This window comes from Miscanthus floridulus, unplaced genomic scaffold (assembly GCF_019320115.1).
Source record: "Miscanthus floridulus cultivar M001 unplaced genomic scaffold, ASM1932011v1 fs_416_5, whole genome shotgun sequence".
Taxonomy (NCBI): Eukaryota; Viridiplantae; Streptophyta; class Magnoliopsida; order Poales; family Poaceae; genus Miscanthus; species Miscanthus floridulus.
This window is the reverse complement of record NW_027096719.1, coordinates 15,133-29,473: the sequence shown is the minus strand read 5'-3', so window position 1 is coordinate 29,473 and position 14,341 is coordinate 15,133. Positions and strand designations below refer to the sequence as shown.

The window sequence follows — 14,341 nt, the reverse complement described above, 5'->3', positions numbered from 1 at the left end:
AAAAATAAATAAATACCCTAAAAATTTAACTCTTATATACTCCTTATAAAAAGTCAAACAATTTTAACTCTCCTTTATAAAAAATATTAATATTTTTTGTATTAAATAAGCATCATTGATTGATCATGAAATATATTCTCGTAGTAAATGTATACAGAGACATAAGTATGAGTACTTTTTTTCTATGAAATAGGTCCGACCTAAGAAAGTTTGACTAGTCTCAAATCTAGAGTTACATTCTTTTTTGAAAGTATATAGAGTAAATATTTATGACACATAATAAGCATCATCAAATTAGTTATGGAATATATTTTTCTATGATCGACTATTTAAAGATATAAACATTAATACCATTTTTATAAATCTATTCAAATCTGGAATGACTCATTGAAAAACGGAGGTTTTACTATAAAAAACCCTTTAACGAATAGTATCTGTGGCAGACTGACGGTGTTACTTAACGCGCTTATTAATCGAAGAGCATTGAGCTGTAAAACCGCTTTATTAGTACAGTATATGCAAGTTGGCAATCGTGCGACGGGACAGCTCCATAGACCGTAGCATGTGAGCTTTGCTTTTCCTGGGGAAGCCGGGAACGCAGGGCTGTCCGACCGACGCGACGAGATACCTCCGTAGACCGATGCCCGCTGTGAACTGTGGACGCGACGGTGCGTGTTTTTTTCTGCTGAACAGTCCCATCGGAGACGACAGTGAGTGCAGCATTCTCCTAGTACAGTTGCACCAACGTAAGAGGCTTCGCGCCAGTGACCACGGCGCGAGTTCGACGCCAAGATCTATAGCATCGAGCTGCTTGTCAAATCACCGTCACGTCAATGTCGAGCCCAAGAGCTCTGCGCCAGCAACATGACGCCGAGACGTGTAATGTCGGGTCTAAATTTTAAAATCTTTTCTCTAGAGGCATATTTATAAAAAAAATTCTAAAAGGAGGCTAAAAAATAAAAAAAATTCGGACCGGCCGTGTCGCCGAGGCACACCACCACCTTCCTGATGCAGGACCGACCCCAGCGGCGCAGGTCGTAAGGGGTGCCAGACACGGGAGCAATCTGCTCCCCTGTCCCCGTGGGGGATCATGTATATATAGGGGGAGTCACCACCAGGCACGTGCTCCTTCACAGTCCAGATGACTCTGTGGAACCCCCTGTGGCCACCTTATGATGATTTATACATAAAGATGGTAGCAAAACAAAATTAGGGAACCATCAGTCGCATATACAGCGCACGTCGAGATGACAAGATCCACATACGAGGTGGAGGAAAGTATAAATGAATCGACGCAAATAGCGTCCAGACGTCCGGCGCGAGCACGCGTCCGGATGCACCTCGGGACCATCCGATTGAGATAACAGAAGACGTCCAATCTTATCCAATAAAACAACTGGAAATAAGCCCACCTATCCGATACAATAGAAGAAGCGCGCCCCGCATCAGAAAACAAGCGCGCCTCCGCGTGCGGCCCGTCCCTCGTCGCGTCGCCATCCCCCGCCGTGCCACCATCCCCTGCGCGCCCTGTTGCCCTCCGCGCCCCATCCCCACCGTGCTCCATCACCCGAATGTCGAATGAGAAATTTTTCATTGGAAGATCTGTTGCAACACAGAGCAATACAAGATGCAACATTAAAAGTTTTCTTGTTGCAACATCAGAACAAATCTACTGCAATATTAGAACAAAGCTACTACAATGCGAGATGCAACATTAGAAAAAAAAAGAGACAAATGCAACAAAGAAATATTATTTGTTGCAACATTAGAACAAGGCTGATGTAATGCGAGATGTAACATCATAAACAAAAAAAAGACTAATGTAACAAAGAAATATTACTTGTTGCAACAGCAAAACAAGGCTGCTGCAACAGCAAAACAAGGCTACTGCAACATGAAAAGCGTTGCCTTCATAAAATGTCAGCCGGCGATGAGGAAGAAGGGGGCCAGCGAGGAAGGGGGCGGCGGATGAGCGGCCACGTGGCCGCACGCGCATGACGAGCGCCAGACCTAGGCAGAGGCGCGGGGCAGCAGCCCGCGTGGTGGTCACGCGTGCAGCCCGGTGTCGGTGACGAGTGTGAAGCCTAGCCGGGAGCATGAAGCAGCGGCCGACGAGGGCGCAGCAACCGATGGGGTTCCTCTCGGGCAGCTCAGCCTCAGCACACAGGACGGCAGCGGAATCTCGCAGCCTCAGCATGAGGGGATAAGGGAGTGGGGGCTCACGCGATGGGATAAGGGAGCCGGCAAGCGGGGTGGGGTGTGTGTGTGGGGGGGGGTTTTTGTCACGTATCGGGAGCCGCGTGGCCACTCTCAGACACGTGTTGCAAACGGACGTCCTCGTAGAATCATTATCGTAAATGAATTCCCAAGGTTACCGTGAAGTACAGTCGTGCCATCTTTGTCCAGATGGATGGTTTTTCCATCAGAGTACAAAACTGAGGTTGGCGATTCTATTGGCCACTCGTCCAACCACAGTTCCAAATTAAGGCTGAAGAGCCGTCCTGAATATGTAGAGTTCGTGATTACAGTTCAAAACAAGAAACCCGGTCCATCAAAAGAAAAAAACATTAAACTCGCTTTGTTTGCCATTGCGGCGGCCACACGATTATTTTGTTAGATCTGGATGCTACAATTAGCTAGAAGCATATTTTAGATCCATAAGACTCTGCAACTGTAAAAACAGAGATTTGTTCACATTACCACATACTCTGCAAGGGTTGTCATACGCAAGGACGACATCACCCAGGTTTCTTACACTACACAGCAAGAAACATGCAAAGGTTGTCATGCATCATGCATTGTATCACGAAACAATATGCAGCATGAATTTCGAAGCAAGGAAACCGTACCTTTGTAATCAGGGACTCAATAACAGACATGAGGGTGGCTCCCCAGTTGGTGACCTGATGGAGAAATCTCCCTTCTTGTTCTTGAGTTAGACCCCAACCGTCTTCCTCGCCACATCAGCCCGACAGGCCAATGCAAGGCACAACAACAAAGCAACAGGGAGCAGGGCAGCTCTAGCCATTGGGTGATACTGTTACCACCCTACAAGATGAGAGAAGGAACAGATGTATATATGCAGATGGCTAGATGCCCTTCACCATTCTCCTCTCTCAAGTTTTCAGTGAGAAAAGGTCAAAACTCAGCATCCCCATGCTGTAATCCAATGCTTCCTTTTTTTTCCTAGAGATCTGAGAGTTACTAGTACTTTATTTAGAAAATTGAGAATTACTGGTACTTTAATTTAGCCGTGCTTCTTTTCCCCTTGTCACCTCAGTATCCATTGCATATGGCATCTTTGGTACAGAGGTCTAATATAACAATCAAAACGCATGGAAACCGTGCCTGTGGTATAAACAAATTAAACACGTGAGGGACTTTGTACAATACACCTCAGCTTTCAACGCAAGTACCTTGTATACAATAAGTCATGAGCAAAAAGAGGGAAACTCCAGATACAGAACTCATAGCATTAATTATGCTTGTACAACTGTAGTCACTGTACTCAGCTATCATATTTTGGGTTTCAGTTTTATTTGGTTGTCACCCTAATGAACAAAATCCACAAAGTATGGAAATTGCATTTAAAATTTCAGTAAAAATTCCTTTTAAAACTTGGAATGATAAAAGGAACAAAATCTACAACACATATAGCGCTACTTCATTCACAGAAAACATTTTAGTTTGAAGTTTATAGAAGGTTAGTGAAATGAGCGAGTTTTACGAAAATCGGAAATTCCGTTCAAAGGTTTGAATCAAATTTAGATTGAACTCCAAATGAAAAATAAATATATATATATATATATAGGACTGGATCATGACAGAAATTTTTGTGTGCAGCAAATTGGATTATTGAAGCTGAAGACAAGTGGGAGTACTCGACATATTTCTTTTAGACAGATTATAAACACTACCGTCACTGAAATCAGTCTGTCAACCGTCCATCTGCTCGGAATATAAACATATCATGGCTAGAAATACTTTTTAGAAATATATGGATAATAGAGCTTTATGAAATGCTTATGATTTAGGATTTAGAGGTGACTAGCATGCGTATACTGACCATGCTTCCTTACTTATATTCCTATACTGAATCGGACTGTTGGTTAAGTTATTTTTCTTGTTTTTTCCTTGCGTTCACAATATGTGTTATATATGTGTTGACATCTATGGTATAATACATTGCAATACAATTTCGTGAAATACCTTCGGTTTAGGATTTAAAGGTGAATTGGGAGGTACCTGTTTCTACTTGTCTCATCAGAAGGATCCGATGCTTTGTGTAGTCAACCTGTGTTGCCCTCTTTTCTCATAAGACCTCATCTGTTAACTAGAAAACAGGTCCATCACCCTTTGATGAAAGGCAGGGCAGGATGCTCCTGACACAGCTTCTGCATATCAGACAAGATCCAAACTAAGTTGGAATCTGATTCTATGCAAAGATACAAGGGTTATTCCTATGTAGCTATGTCTCACCCAAAAAAAGGTCAAAAAGAACCACGGACAACTGAAATACCCTGTTGCAATCTCAAAGCAGACAACCTACCTAAAGGCTAGATTTCCACAGCTGCTGAAAAATAGAGGACAGAGAGAACATCAGTCTCCTACCCTGGACCGCACCACACTGTGAGGAGCAGTTTATGAGGCGCTCCATGTCCTTGTTCTGGTGGGGCCTCACAGTACAGCTCTCAGCACCAGCGTCCAAGCTGGGCATCTGTTCTCATTAACAAAGATTAAAAACATGTTACTATCAGCTTCAAGATTTGTAAAAATTATTGCACAAACAAAGTTTGACATTATGCATGAATGCGCAAAAAGAAGATGGAATCTTAATCTGACACCAGCACAGCATCAAAAGCTTATATGGACTAATTGCCCGTGATGGGCGAAAGGCAGGTACAGGACTAAAGGCAGAGGATGAATATTAACTGAAGCACTGTAATCACTAGGGATGAATATTATGGGCGACCTGCACCGCTACCCCGCCGCACGTGCTACCAGCCTGCTATCAACTGCGCACGCGTGCTGCTGGAATGCTGCATCAGAGAGGCATGCTCACGGGATAGAGAGAGGAACAACTGAGTCAACGTGAGAGTAGACAAGATGCAAATATATTGCTATTTACGGTATTGCCCCTAATAGAGATAGAAAGCACATGGAGGCCCTTTAGGCTTCTGAGAAGGACATAAAATGAAATACAAAATTACATTAGGGATGGCAAAGAGGCATTATAACTTTTTCAGTGGTAAATCAGGAATCATAAATTCTTTCTATGTTCGTACGATTGAGTAGTAGAGTGTTGGTTGTTAAAATTGTTTGCGAGAGAAAAAAATATGGTAGGAAATGATAATGAAAATTTTCAATCGTTTCTGACCGATTTCATCCCTAGTAATCACAGTGAGACTTTTAGGGGCTTTAACCCATCTATTACTGCCTAAACATGCAGCAGGCATTCATAGCAAAGGCAGGTTTCCCTTTTTAATCCCTCAATCTATCACACTTTTTGCACAAAAAATAGCTCTAAAATACAATAAAAAAGGAAAGAAAGAAAGAAAGTCTAACCCGCTGGGCTCGTTTTCAGACCACATGACAATGACAATCGCTGGTTCAATTGCCTAAAAACATCCGTGAAATTTGCAGGGTGAGTAGGTATGAAATGCATAACGGAAGCAAAAACATGACAGAAATGCACTGATTTCTTGTACCTTGATGGCCTTGAGAAGGTCATATGCAGTATTCAGTGAGGATCATGTTGATGGCCTTCTGCTGCAAAATAACATAGGTTAACTTAGCTGATATTTTAAGAAACAGTTCTGAATTAAGGAAAAGAAGAGAAAAGGATAACAGGTGTACTTTGGAACCTCAACTGGACCTTTCCTTTCGAAAAAGAGCATAAGCTATCACAAAAGACCCACACACTGATGTGTTGGCCGGTGGCCGCACAGAACAACACGGCAGGCAGGGACTTACCAACTATGGAACGAAGCCGTGCTAGTTATCATGTACAATATGTGGATGCTTTTAATATAGTAGAACCAACAAATGGAATGACATAATAGTTTGATTGGCCTTTTGATTTCCCAGAAAGTAAACATTAGATCCATTCAAGAACACCAGCATTAAAAACTGCTACATGAGCTTCATGTTAGTACTCCACCCACATTTAGAGTTACTAAGTATAGTATCACGACAAAATTCATGTCAGAGCACCCTAATTACACCAGAAGCAATAACTGGCCCCATTCTAACCCTTCTATGCAAAGGTAATTGTCAAAAGCTGTAGAAGGAAAACTATAAAACTTAGTGTCAACAACTTTTGCTTGATTGCTTCAAAATGGCAGGTCAAACAAGGCAGACCATCATCAACTGTCTTAAATCAACATTAGGAAGTTCCATTTGCCTCCACTGTTTCTGTGGTCCCTTGAAGAAGTTCCTTACTAATAGCAGCTGGGTCAAGCTCATAGCTATCTTTGGGGACATTTGGAGCTTCTTCACCTGACATCCTGTAGAAAGGCACTTGATGTGAAAACCGAAACATCTCTTCTTTGGGAATCTTCATGGTACCATTCAGATCCTGATGGCGTTCAAATATTGTTCGAAACCCGGCAACTTTAGCTAAAGGAATAACAGAGATGCCATGATCTTCATCATAATTATCTAGTACCTCAACCACATCATAGGCATGGAGCACATTATCTGGAGTATCTTCATCCCAGTCAGGGGACCAATTCCGATAAATAGCCCAGATGTCACCTTTCTGTGGATAAATTTTGATTACCCCACGCGGCCCTTTCTCCCATTTCATTTGGTGTGAAAACATGTTGACTATATCACATGTTTCATATTTACCAGTCCTGAAATGCCCACATGACTTTGTGAAGCCAGAAGAAACCCAATTCAAAGGCCCAAATTCACTATTTGTCCTTGACTCGAGATAGCTTATTCTGAGCTTGAATGGTTTCAAGGAGAAAATTTTCTGAATAAACGCATAATAACGAGGCATACCATCTTCGTCATCATATGTAGCCCAAATTTGATCAATTTGAAAACATTCCTCACTGCGATCCTTGTCAAAATCATGGAAATCGGGATCAGGAACATTATAAGACAAGGGGTCATCATCTTCATTTTCAGCATCTGAGCTAGTATTAGAACCAATTTCTTTTGGATCAACATGAACATCTTTATTGGTAGTAGGATCATCTGGTGTGAGAGCTTCATTATCCCTTCCATTTTCATTAACCACATGTTTCTTGGTCGCTTTTCCACTAGCAGCAACTTGAGATGTTTTACTTTTAATTTCTGTTAGCTTGTTTCTCAGCCCACTTTTCGCTTTTTCCAGCAGAAGACCCCTAACATCCAACTGAGAGGTGGCCTTGGCTAAGCTTATGTGGATTGGAGGCCTGGGTTTCCAATTGGGTCCACCATTGACGCCTTGAAACTCATAGGCCCCAATGTTGGTTGAAAAAGATATATTCACACCGGGCACTCTAAAACAATTTGCTCCAGGACCTTGTATGAAAGATGAAGAACCAACTCCAGCATCTTTAACCATAGTCTTCAACTTCTTTCCAGATGCAACATCACCTCTTCCAGGATTAAAGACATCTGACATGCTTGCATGCCTTTTTAGAGGATTGTACTTCCGCCGAAGAGCCTCTTCCTTTCTTGCTGCTGCTTGTGCCTCCTCCCTCTCCCTCCTAACTTTTTCATACGTCTGATGAACTACATTAGCAGCTTGAGCAGCAGCAGCAGATGATGCAGTGGCACTAGCTGCACCAGCAGCCCTTGAAAATGGACCCCACTGCATATTTCTGTTAGTGCTTGCATTTTGATTTACACCACTGATCTTTGAATCCTGTATCACAGTCCCAGTTGGTGGTATTGGTGCCTCTTTTGCTAGGAACGGCTCACGGCAGCTAGGGCAACGAAGATGCTGACCCAGATACACCCTAAGGTACTCATAGTTCATCTTGCATTTGTTACATGCGGTCCAAAATGTAGGAGGTTTTGCCCCAGGTGCAGGGGTAGCAGAGGAAGCTGCAGGAGTGGGTCCAGATGGTGGTGGAGGTTGAGGTGGGCGCGGGCGCACGGCAGGTGCTGCCGGTCCTGCTGTTCGCTTGTTTACTGTCGGTTTGGAGGCAGCAGCAGCGTTAGCTGCGAAATTATAGAAGCCATCAGACGCACCAGGAGGCGCACTTGCCTTACTTGATTGAGCTGTCCTCTGTTGGAATACCCTTACATTCCTCTTTTGGTCATATACCGCTCTCTTAGTTTTGTCGCTTAGCACCGTATACGCCTCTTGGACCATCTGGAAAGCACCCTCAGCACCGACTTGCTTGTTCTTGTCAGGGTGGAGCTGAAGAACCAGCTTCCTGTACCGTTTCTTGATTGTTTCGTCATCTGCTGTCGTGGCAACACAAAGGATAGAGTACCAGTCCTTGTCCCCAGCAACCTTCGCCTCCGAAGCAAGGTAGATATCAAAGGTGGCAACCATCTGAGCAATGCCTTCAAGATCAGGAAAGAGTGTTTGAGCTTTGAGCGCGAATTTCTTGGCACCCTGCAGGTCCCTCGCTTCAAACTTCTTCTTTGCAATATCCTTTGCCCGTTGGGCCTCATCCCTGTTGCATTCCATTTCTTCACACCTCGAAAAGCACAAATAACCACACCTTTTGCAATTGATTCACAGAATTTCGGTCCTCGGAGTGCAAGAAGTTTCAGAACCCTGCCCAAAAGGAAACAAATATTACCTAAATTGCGAAGCTTACAAGTTACAACCAGCAGGGCGGACCCAGTAAAGGACCCAATAATTTTTGCAAAGCAATTGAAGTTAGTAGGCATAATACATGCATATACACCTGTAATTAGATTCAGATCCGATTGCGAATGGTATGTTAGGGTTTGGGCGCACGGTTTTACCTATGAATTACGTTAAGGTTTGGGCGCACGGCTTCGCACAGCAGTAAGGGAGAGGACCAAGGGGAGGGAATACCTAGTGTCCTGGTGGTGCTCGTCGCCGGCCAAAGTGGCGAGTGGCGAAGTAGAACAGCAGCGACGGTCGCAGGGACACCGGGGCTGCAGAGGGCGGACGCCGTGCCAGAGATGGTCGCGAGGACGCTGGGCCTCAGGTGGTGCTCGACCGAGCGCAGTCTCCTCTCCGGGGTTGCCGCGCGGCGAGCGGATGGAGGAGATCGGCCGCGGGGGAGAGGAGTCCAGGCGGCGGGGCAAGGGTCGAGCAAGGTTAGAAAAAAAGGGAAAAACGAACATGAGATACGGAGAAGAGAGTGAGGTGAACGGGAAGGGGAATGGGCCAGAGAGGTGAACCGGTGAAACCCCAACAGCGAGCCATGCGCTCGGCTCGTGGGCCTCGGGCCCTCGGGCTATGCCTAATTCCTTTTTTAATAGGTTTATTTATTATTATCCCCTCACTCCCCTATCTAAATACACGTGGTGAAATACCTATGCTTGAAACTTGTTTTTTCTTTCATCTAAGCCTCCATGCTTGCCCACCGCAGGAGAGAATTCAGGCATCGAAAACTTTGGCATCGAGGAAAGTAGATGCATCGATGCTAGCTTTGAAAGGGAATATATGGTCCCACCTATAAGTGACATGACGAGCTGACAAGAGTTACGAGGGGAGACAAATAAAATGATGTTTGTCTTGCTATTTTGAGGCATTGGCACACTCTGTAGCTTAAATGAGGGTGAAGCATCGGTTATGACATGATATTTGGGAGCATTGCCACACTGTGGCTGGTCTCGGTCGTCGAATCTCCCGAGGGATGGAAAAGGGCTAGCCGGATTTACTCTTTGCGACATTTATATCCAAGCCCTTCTAGAAACATCAAATCTCATCTTTAGAATTGGATTCCTTCCTTTTTTTTCTCCCCCCCCCTCGTGCTGCGCATTGACCTAAGCAGTAAAGGGATGGCAATCCTACACGTGGGGATGGGTTCCCGCGGACCCTTATGGATAAGTAAACGTGTCGGTATAAAGAGTATATTTGGATCCAAGTGCTAAACTTTAGCTATACATCCAAATAGGAGTGCCAATGAGTGGTACTAAACTTTAGCCAAGACTTAAATACATTGATTGAGGGATTGGTGCTAATAAGTGCTAAACTTTAGCACTAGCACTTTAGACGGGCCAAACGGGGCCAAGATATTGTCCGCGGGCAAGATCGGGTTGGGTACTCAAACTAAGACGGATAGGATAATGGTATCAAATATTACCTATGGTTATCTATAGGGTACATGAAACACAAAGAGGTCCATTAAAGATGGTGTAATATTTATTTGGATAAATGTTGTGTGTGCTAAACGGACGATATTTATTTGGTCTTATCTTGTAATATTTGTTTAGCTTGTGAGAGATGTAGGAAAGAGAACATGAGGGAAGAAGAAGGGGACAAAAGATCATAAGGTGAGAGAGGTACACCCTCCCAAGTCTTGGTTGACATCGCTTCTTTTTTAACAGATTCTTACGTTTCACCTTTGTACTCATATTGTTTTTCCTAGGGGCTAGGGGTATTTACCACTCATTGTATACATTTGATTTTGGCTCTGTTTGGATCCACCAGCTAAATTTTAGCTGGCTACAGGCCAACGCTAAACCTAGCTAATGGGAACCAACTAATCACATTAGCTGTTCCAACCTAGCTAATGGTAACTAAAACTAGCTAATGACCAAATTTCTCATCAATTATTTCTGCATCGTCGCCCCCACCGCCCGCTTCTTCCCTTCTGCGCATCCGCGTCCGAGCGTGACTCTTTTCCCCCACCACAATCTTTTGTGCCACCAGTGGGAGGAAGGGAGGGCACCGGGGTGACTATCGGTGGGAGAGGGGGTGGCTTGCTGCCACCTCCACCACTAAGGAGAAAGGGAGGGAATCATGGTAGAATCCATAGGGGAGGAGGAAGCGCCGCCGTCAGAGTGGAGTGTAGGGTCGTCGTGCCAGTGGGAGGAAGGGAGGGTCGCCGTCACCAGTGGGGAGCCTGCCGCCTCCTCTGTGAGATCCAGATGGGGAAAGCGAGGACCGATGCCTAGGCTCATCGATGACACGGTGGAGCTATGGCACGATGGGGCTCGCGTGGGCCTACTAATGCTCGTGACTTGCTCCGATGTGGTCCGCAGGCCTCTAGTCACGCACGCGGAGGAAGCTACTGGTGGTGTGGATGGGGCGCGAGGATGGCTTCATGCAGTGGGAGCAATGGGGATGGAGGGAGGAAGAAAGGGACAATAGGGTCAATATTCACCCATTAGCTAGAGGATCCAAATTAAACAACCCTAGCTAAACTTTAGCTGGCTAAACTTTAGCTAGTCAAATTAGCTGGCTAAAATTTAGTCGGGTGGATCCTAACACGACCTTAACATATCTAAGGCCTCCTCCAAGAGTTAGTACCTAGCTCTAAGTACTCTAAAGGCAACTCTTCCGGTAATGATCTAACTCTTAACACATAACTAACTCATAATATGAATGACCCCATAGGCCACATTCATCCCCACATACTCTCTCCGTCCCAAAAAAAATTCTAGGGTTCAAAATTCACCTCAAAAAATAGGTCATTTTCCCCCACTTGGTATGTGCATAAGCGCATGCAGGCCTGCATCAGTCAATTAGCACTAAATATGGCTAATAGACAGGGTAACCGTCGTCATTTTACCTTCATATTTATCTGTCTAAAAAATCCTAGAATGACGTGTTTTTGGGGACGGAGGGATTAGTCTTGAAGTGTTGAAATGTCATAATGGCTAGAGGGAGGGTAAATAGCTTATAAAAATTTATACAACAACACCAAGCAAAGTGGTTAGACAAATATGAGGCGAAGTGAGTGTTGCGCTAGCCTACTAAAAATGCAAACCTCCTATCCACAATTCTAGTTGCTATGATCTCTAATTCACACACAAGAGGCTATGTCACTATCACTAAGTTAGTGTGCTCTCAAAGACTAACTAAAGAGCCACACTAATCACTAAATAAGACACAAGCTAGCTCTCAAAACTCATTACACTAAAGAGTTTAACTACATTAGGAATGTAAATACAAGAGTGAGGTAGCGAAGTTATACCGATGTGACAAGCGATGATCAATCAAATAATCACAATGAATACCAATGAAATCCCGGTGACAAGATGACATAATGATTTTTTTACCGAGGTTCACTTGCTTGCCGGCAAGCTAGTCCCCGTTGTGGCGATACACCCACTTGAAAGTTCACGCGCTAATAGGCATCGCACGCCTAACCCGCAATCGGGTGCCGCACAACCAACACAAGATGGGGATCACACAAGCCACGAGTAATCCACTAGAGTACATTTTGCCTCTCCATCGGGGAAAAGTCAAGAACCCCTCACAAGCACTACGATCAAAGCTAGAGACAATCACATTCCTCCACTCGACGATACTCACTGCACCAAGGCGTCTAGGTGGCGGCAACTACCAAGAGAAACAAGCGAATCCCGCAGCAAAACATAATCACCAAGTGCCTCTAGATGCAATCACTCAAGCAATGCACTTAGATTCACTCACAATCTCACAAAGATGATGAATCTATGATGGAGATAAGTGGGAGGACTTTGGCTAAGCTCACAAGGTTGTTATATCAATGCAAATGGCCAAGAAAGTGAGCTAGAGCCGGCCAAACACCTTAAATAGGGAGCCCCTTCAAAAAGAGCCGTTGCCCCCCTGTCTGCACACAAATCGTGACCGGACGCACGCTCACCAACATCAGGTCGCTAGATCTGTGCCACATGTCACCTCCTTCAAACGAGAGCCGCTTCTAGTCATAGTGCGCCCAACGGTTAAGATAGGACCGGACGCGGCGATCAACAAGACCGGATGCGCCGGTGCACAGTTAGCGCGCGCGTGTGCCCAAGCCACAAAGCACTGACCAGACGCGCTGCTCCCCGCAGCTTCTCAACGTCAGGTCACTTCCAGTAAGGGTCCAGAGAGGGATTTTGCTGACCGGACGCATCCGATCATGTGTCACCGAACGCGCCTCAACGTCCATTCCTCTCTGGCCCGCGAGTTAGCCCAACGTCAGCATACGTCAGCATTGACCGGACACACCTCCGTCGCGTCAGGTCACAAACACTGTTCAGCGTCCGGTGCAACACTCTAAGCACCGCTGCCTCGGCACCAACTGACTGGACGCCCGGCCCGAGTCCGATCGAGGGAAAACAGCCCCTCGACTTCACCAACTTCTCCACCCTTGCTCTAATGTGCTAACCACCAAGTGTTTCACCTTGTGCACGTGTGTTAGCATGTTTTCACAAATATTTTTAAGGGTGTTAGCACTCCACTAGATCTAAATGCATATGCAACGAGTTAGAACATCTAGTGGTATTTTGATAACCGCATTTTGATACGAGTTTCACCCCTCTTAATAGTACGGCTATCTATCATAAATGTGATCACACTCGCTAAGTGTCTCGATCACCAAAATAAAAAGAGCTCCTATCAAATTTCACATTTGCCTTAAGCTTTTTGTTTTTCTCTTTCTTCTTTTCCAAGCTCGAGCCCTTGATCATCACCATGCCATCACCATCATTATGATCTTCATATACTCCATCACTTGGGATGTGCCACCTATCTCATAATCACTAGAGCAATATGTTAGCACTTAAGGTTTCATCAATTCACCGAAACCAAACTAGAGCTTTCAATCACCCTCTTTTTGGTAATTGATGACAACCATTTCACAAAGATATAAATTAAAATTCAATTGAATCCATGTTGCTTACCTAAGTATATTTACCATATGTAAAAGGATGTGGATAAGTTTTATGAACCCCATTAGTAGCACGAGCTGGATCACTCAGCTTGGTAGTTAAGACTCTGAATAAATCGCGCTCATTTTTTTGGTTAGTTAAAAAAATGCTTTGTGACAGGAATTCCAAAAATCTCAACTAGTAATTTTTTCCACTAGCTGTTAGCAGATGATAACCCAATACGTGTGCTAATATAATAATAGCCGTCATCATCTTTCCGTAATAAGAAAACTTATTAATAGTCATCTGCTGGTTGAGTTTGGGCTCTGAACGATTGCATTCACCTACTAGTGAAAGCATTGGGTTTGGGCGATTGATATTGTCCGGTACCATTGTTAAGTATGTTGGTATCATTCTTAACTATGTTGAATTCACCTACTAAAGCCTAAAGGTTGCGATCGCTTTTGCTATTTTGGGCTGGGCTGAAGCAGCTGCTGTATAATTATAGTAATTAATAGTATCGGGGGAGCTTGTGCAGTTGCAGCAACAACTGCAGTCCAGGATGGTTACGGATGGAGGGGCCACGCGCTCAGAGTCAGAGTGAGGCGGCAGAACAGAAAGCAGCAGA

At 44.6% G+C, this 14,341-nt stretch overlaps 1 protein-coding gene across 1 annotated transcript; it reads right to left on the bottom strand.

Annotated features, from left to right (window-relative positions):
- Window positions 1–6,165: 6,165 nt before the first annotated feature.
- On the bottom strand, window positions 6,166–9,272 carry LOC136531695 (uncharacterized). The gene is made up of 2 exons (XM_066524351.1): window positions 8,996–9,272; window positions 6,166–8,728 (listed from the first exon to the last, which is right to left on the bottom strand). The coding sequence occupies exon 2, from the start codon at window positions 8,636–8,638 to the stop codon at window positions 6,386–6,388; it is 2,253 nt and encodes a 750-aa protein (XP_066380448.1). The 5' UTR covers window positions 8,639–8,728; window positions 8,996–9,272; the 3' UTR covers window positions 6,166–6,385.
- Between the last annotated feature and the right edge of the window lie 5,069 nt (window positions 9,273–14,341).

Coding starts and splice junctions, on each gene's coding strand:
- LOC136531695 (XM_066524351.1), bottom strand. CDS start 8,638: ATGGAATGCAACAGGGATGAGGCCCAACGGGCAAAGGATATTGCAAAG.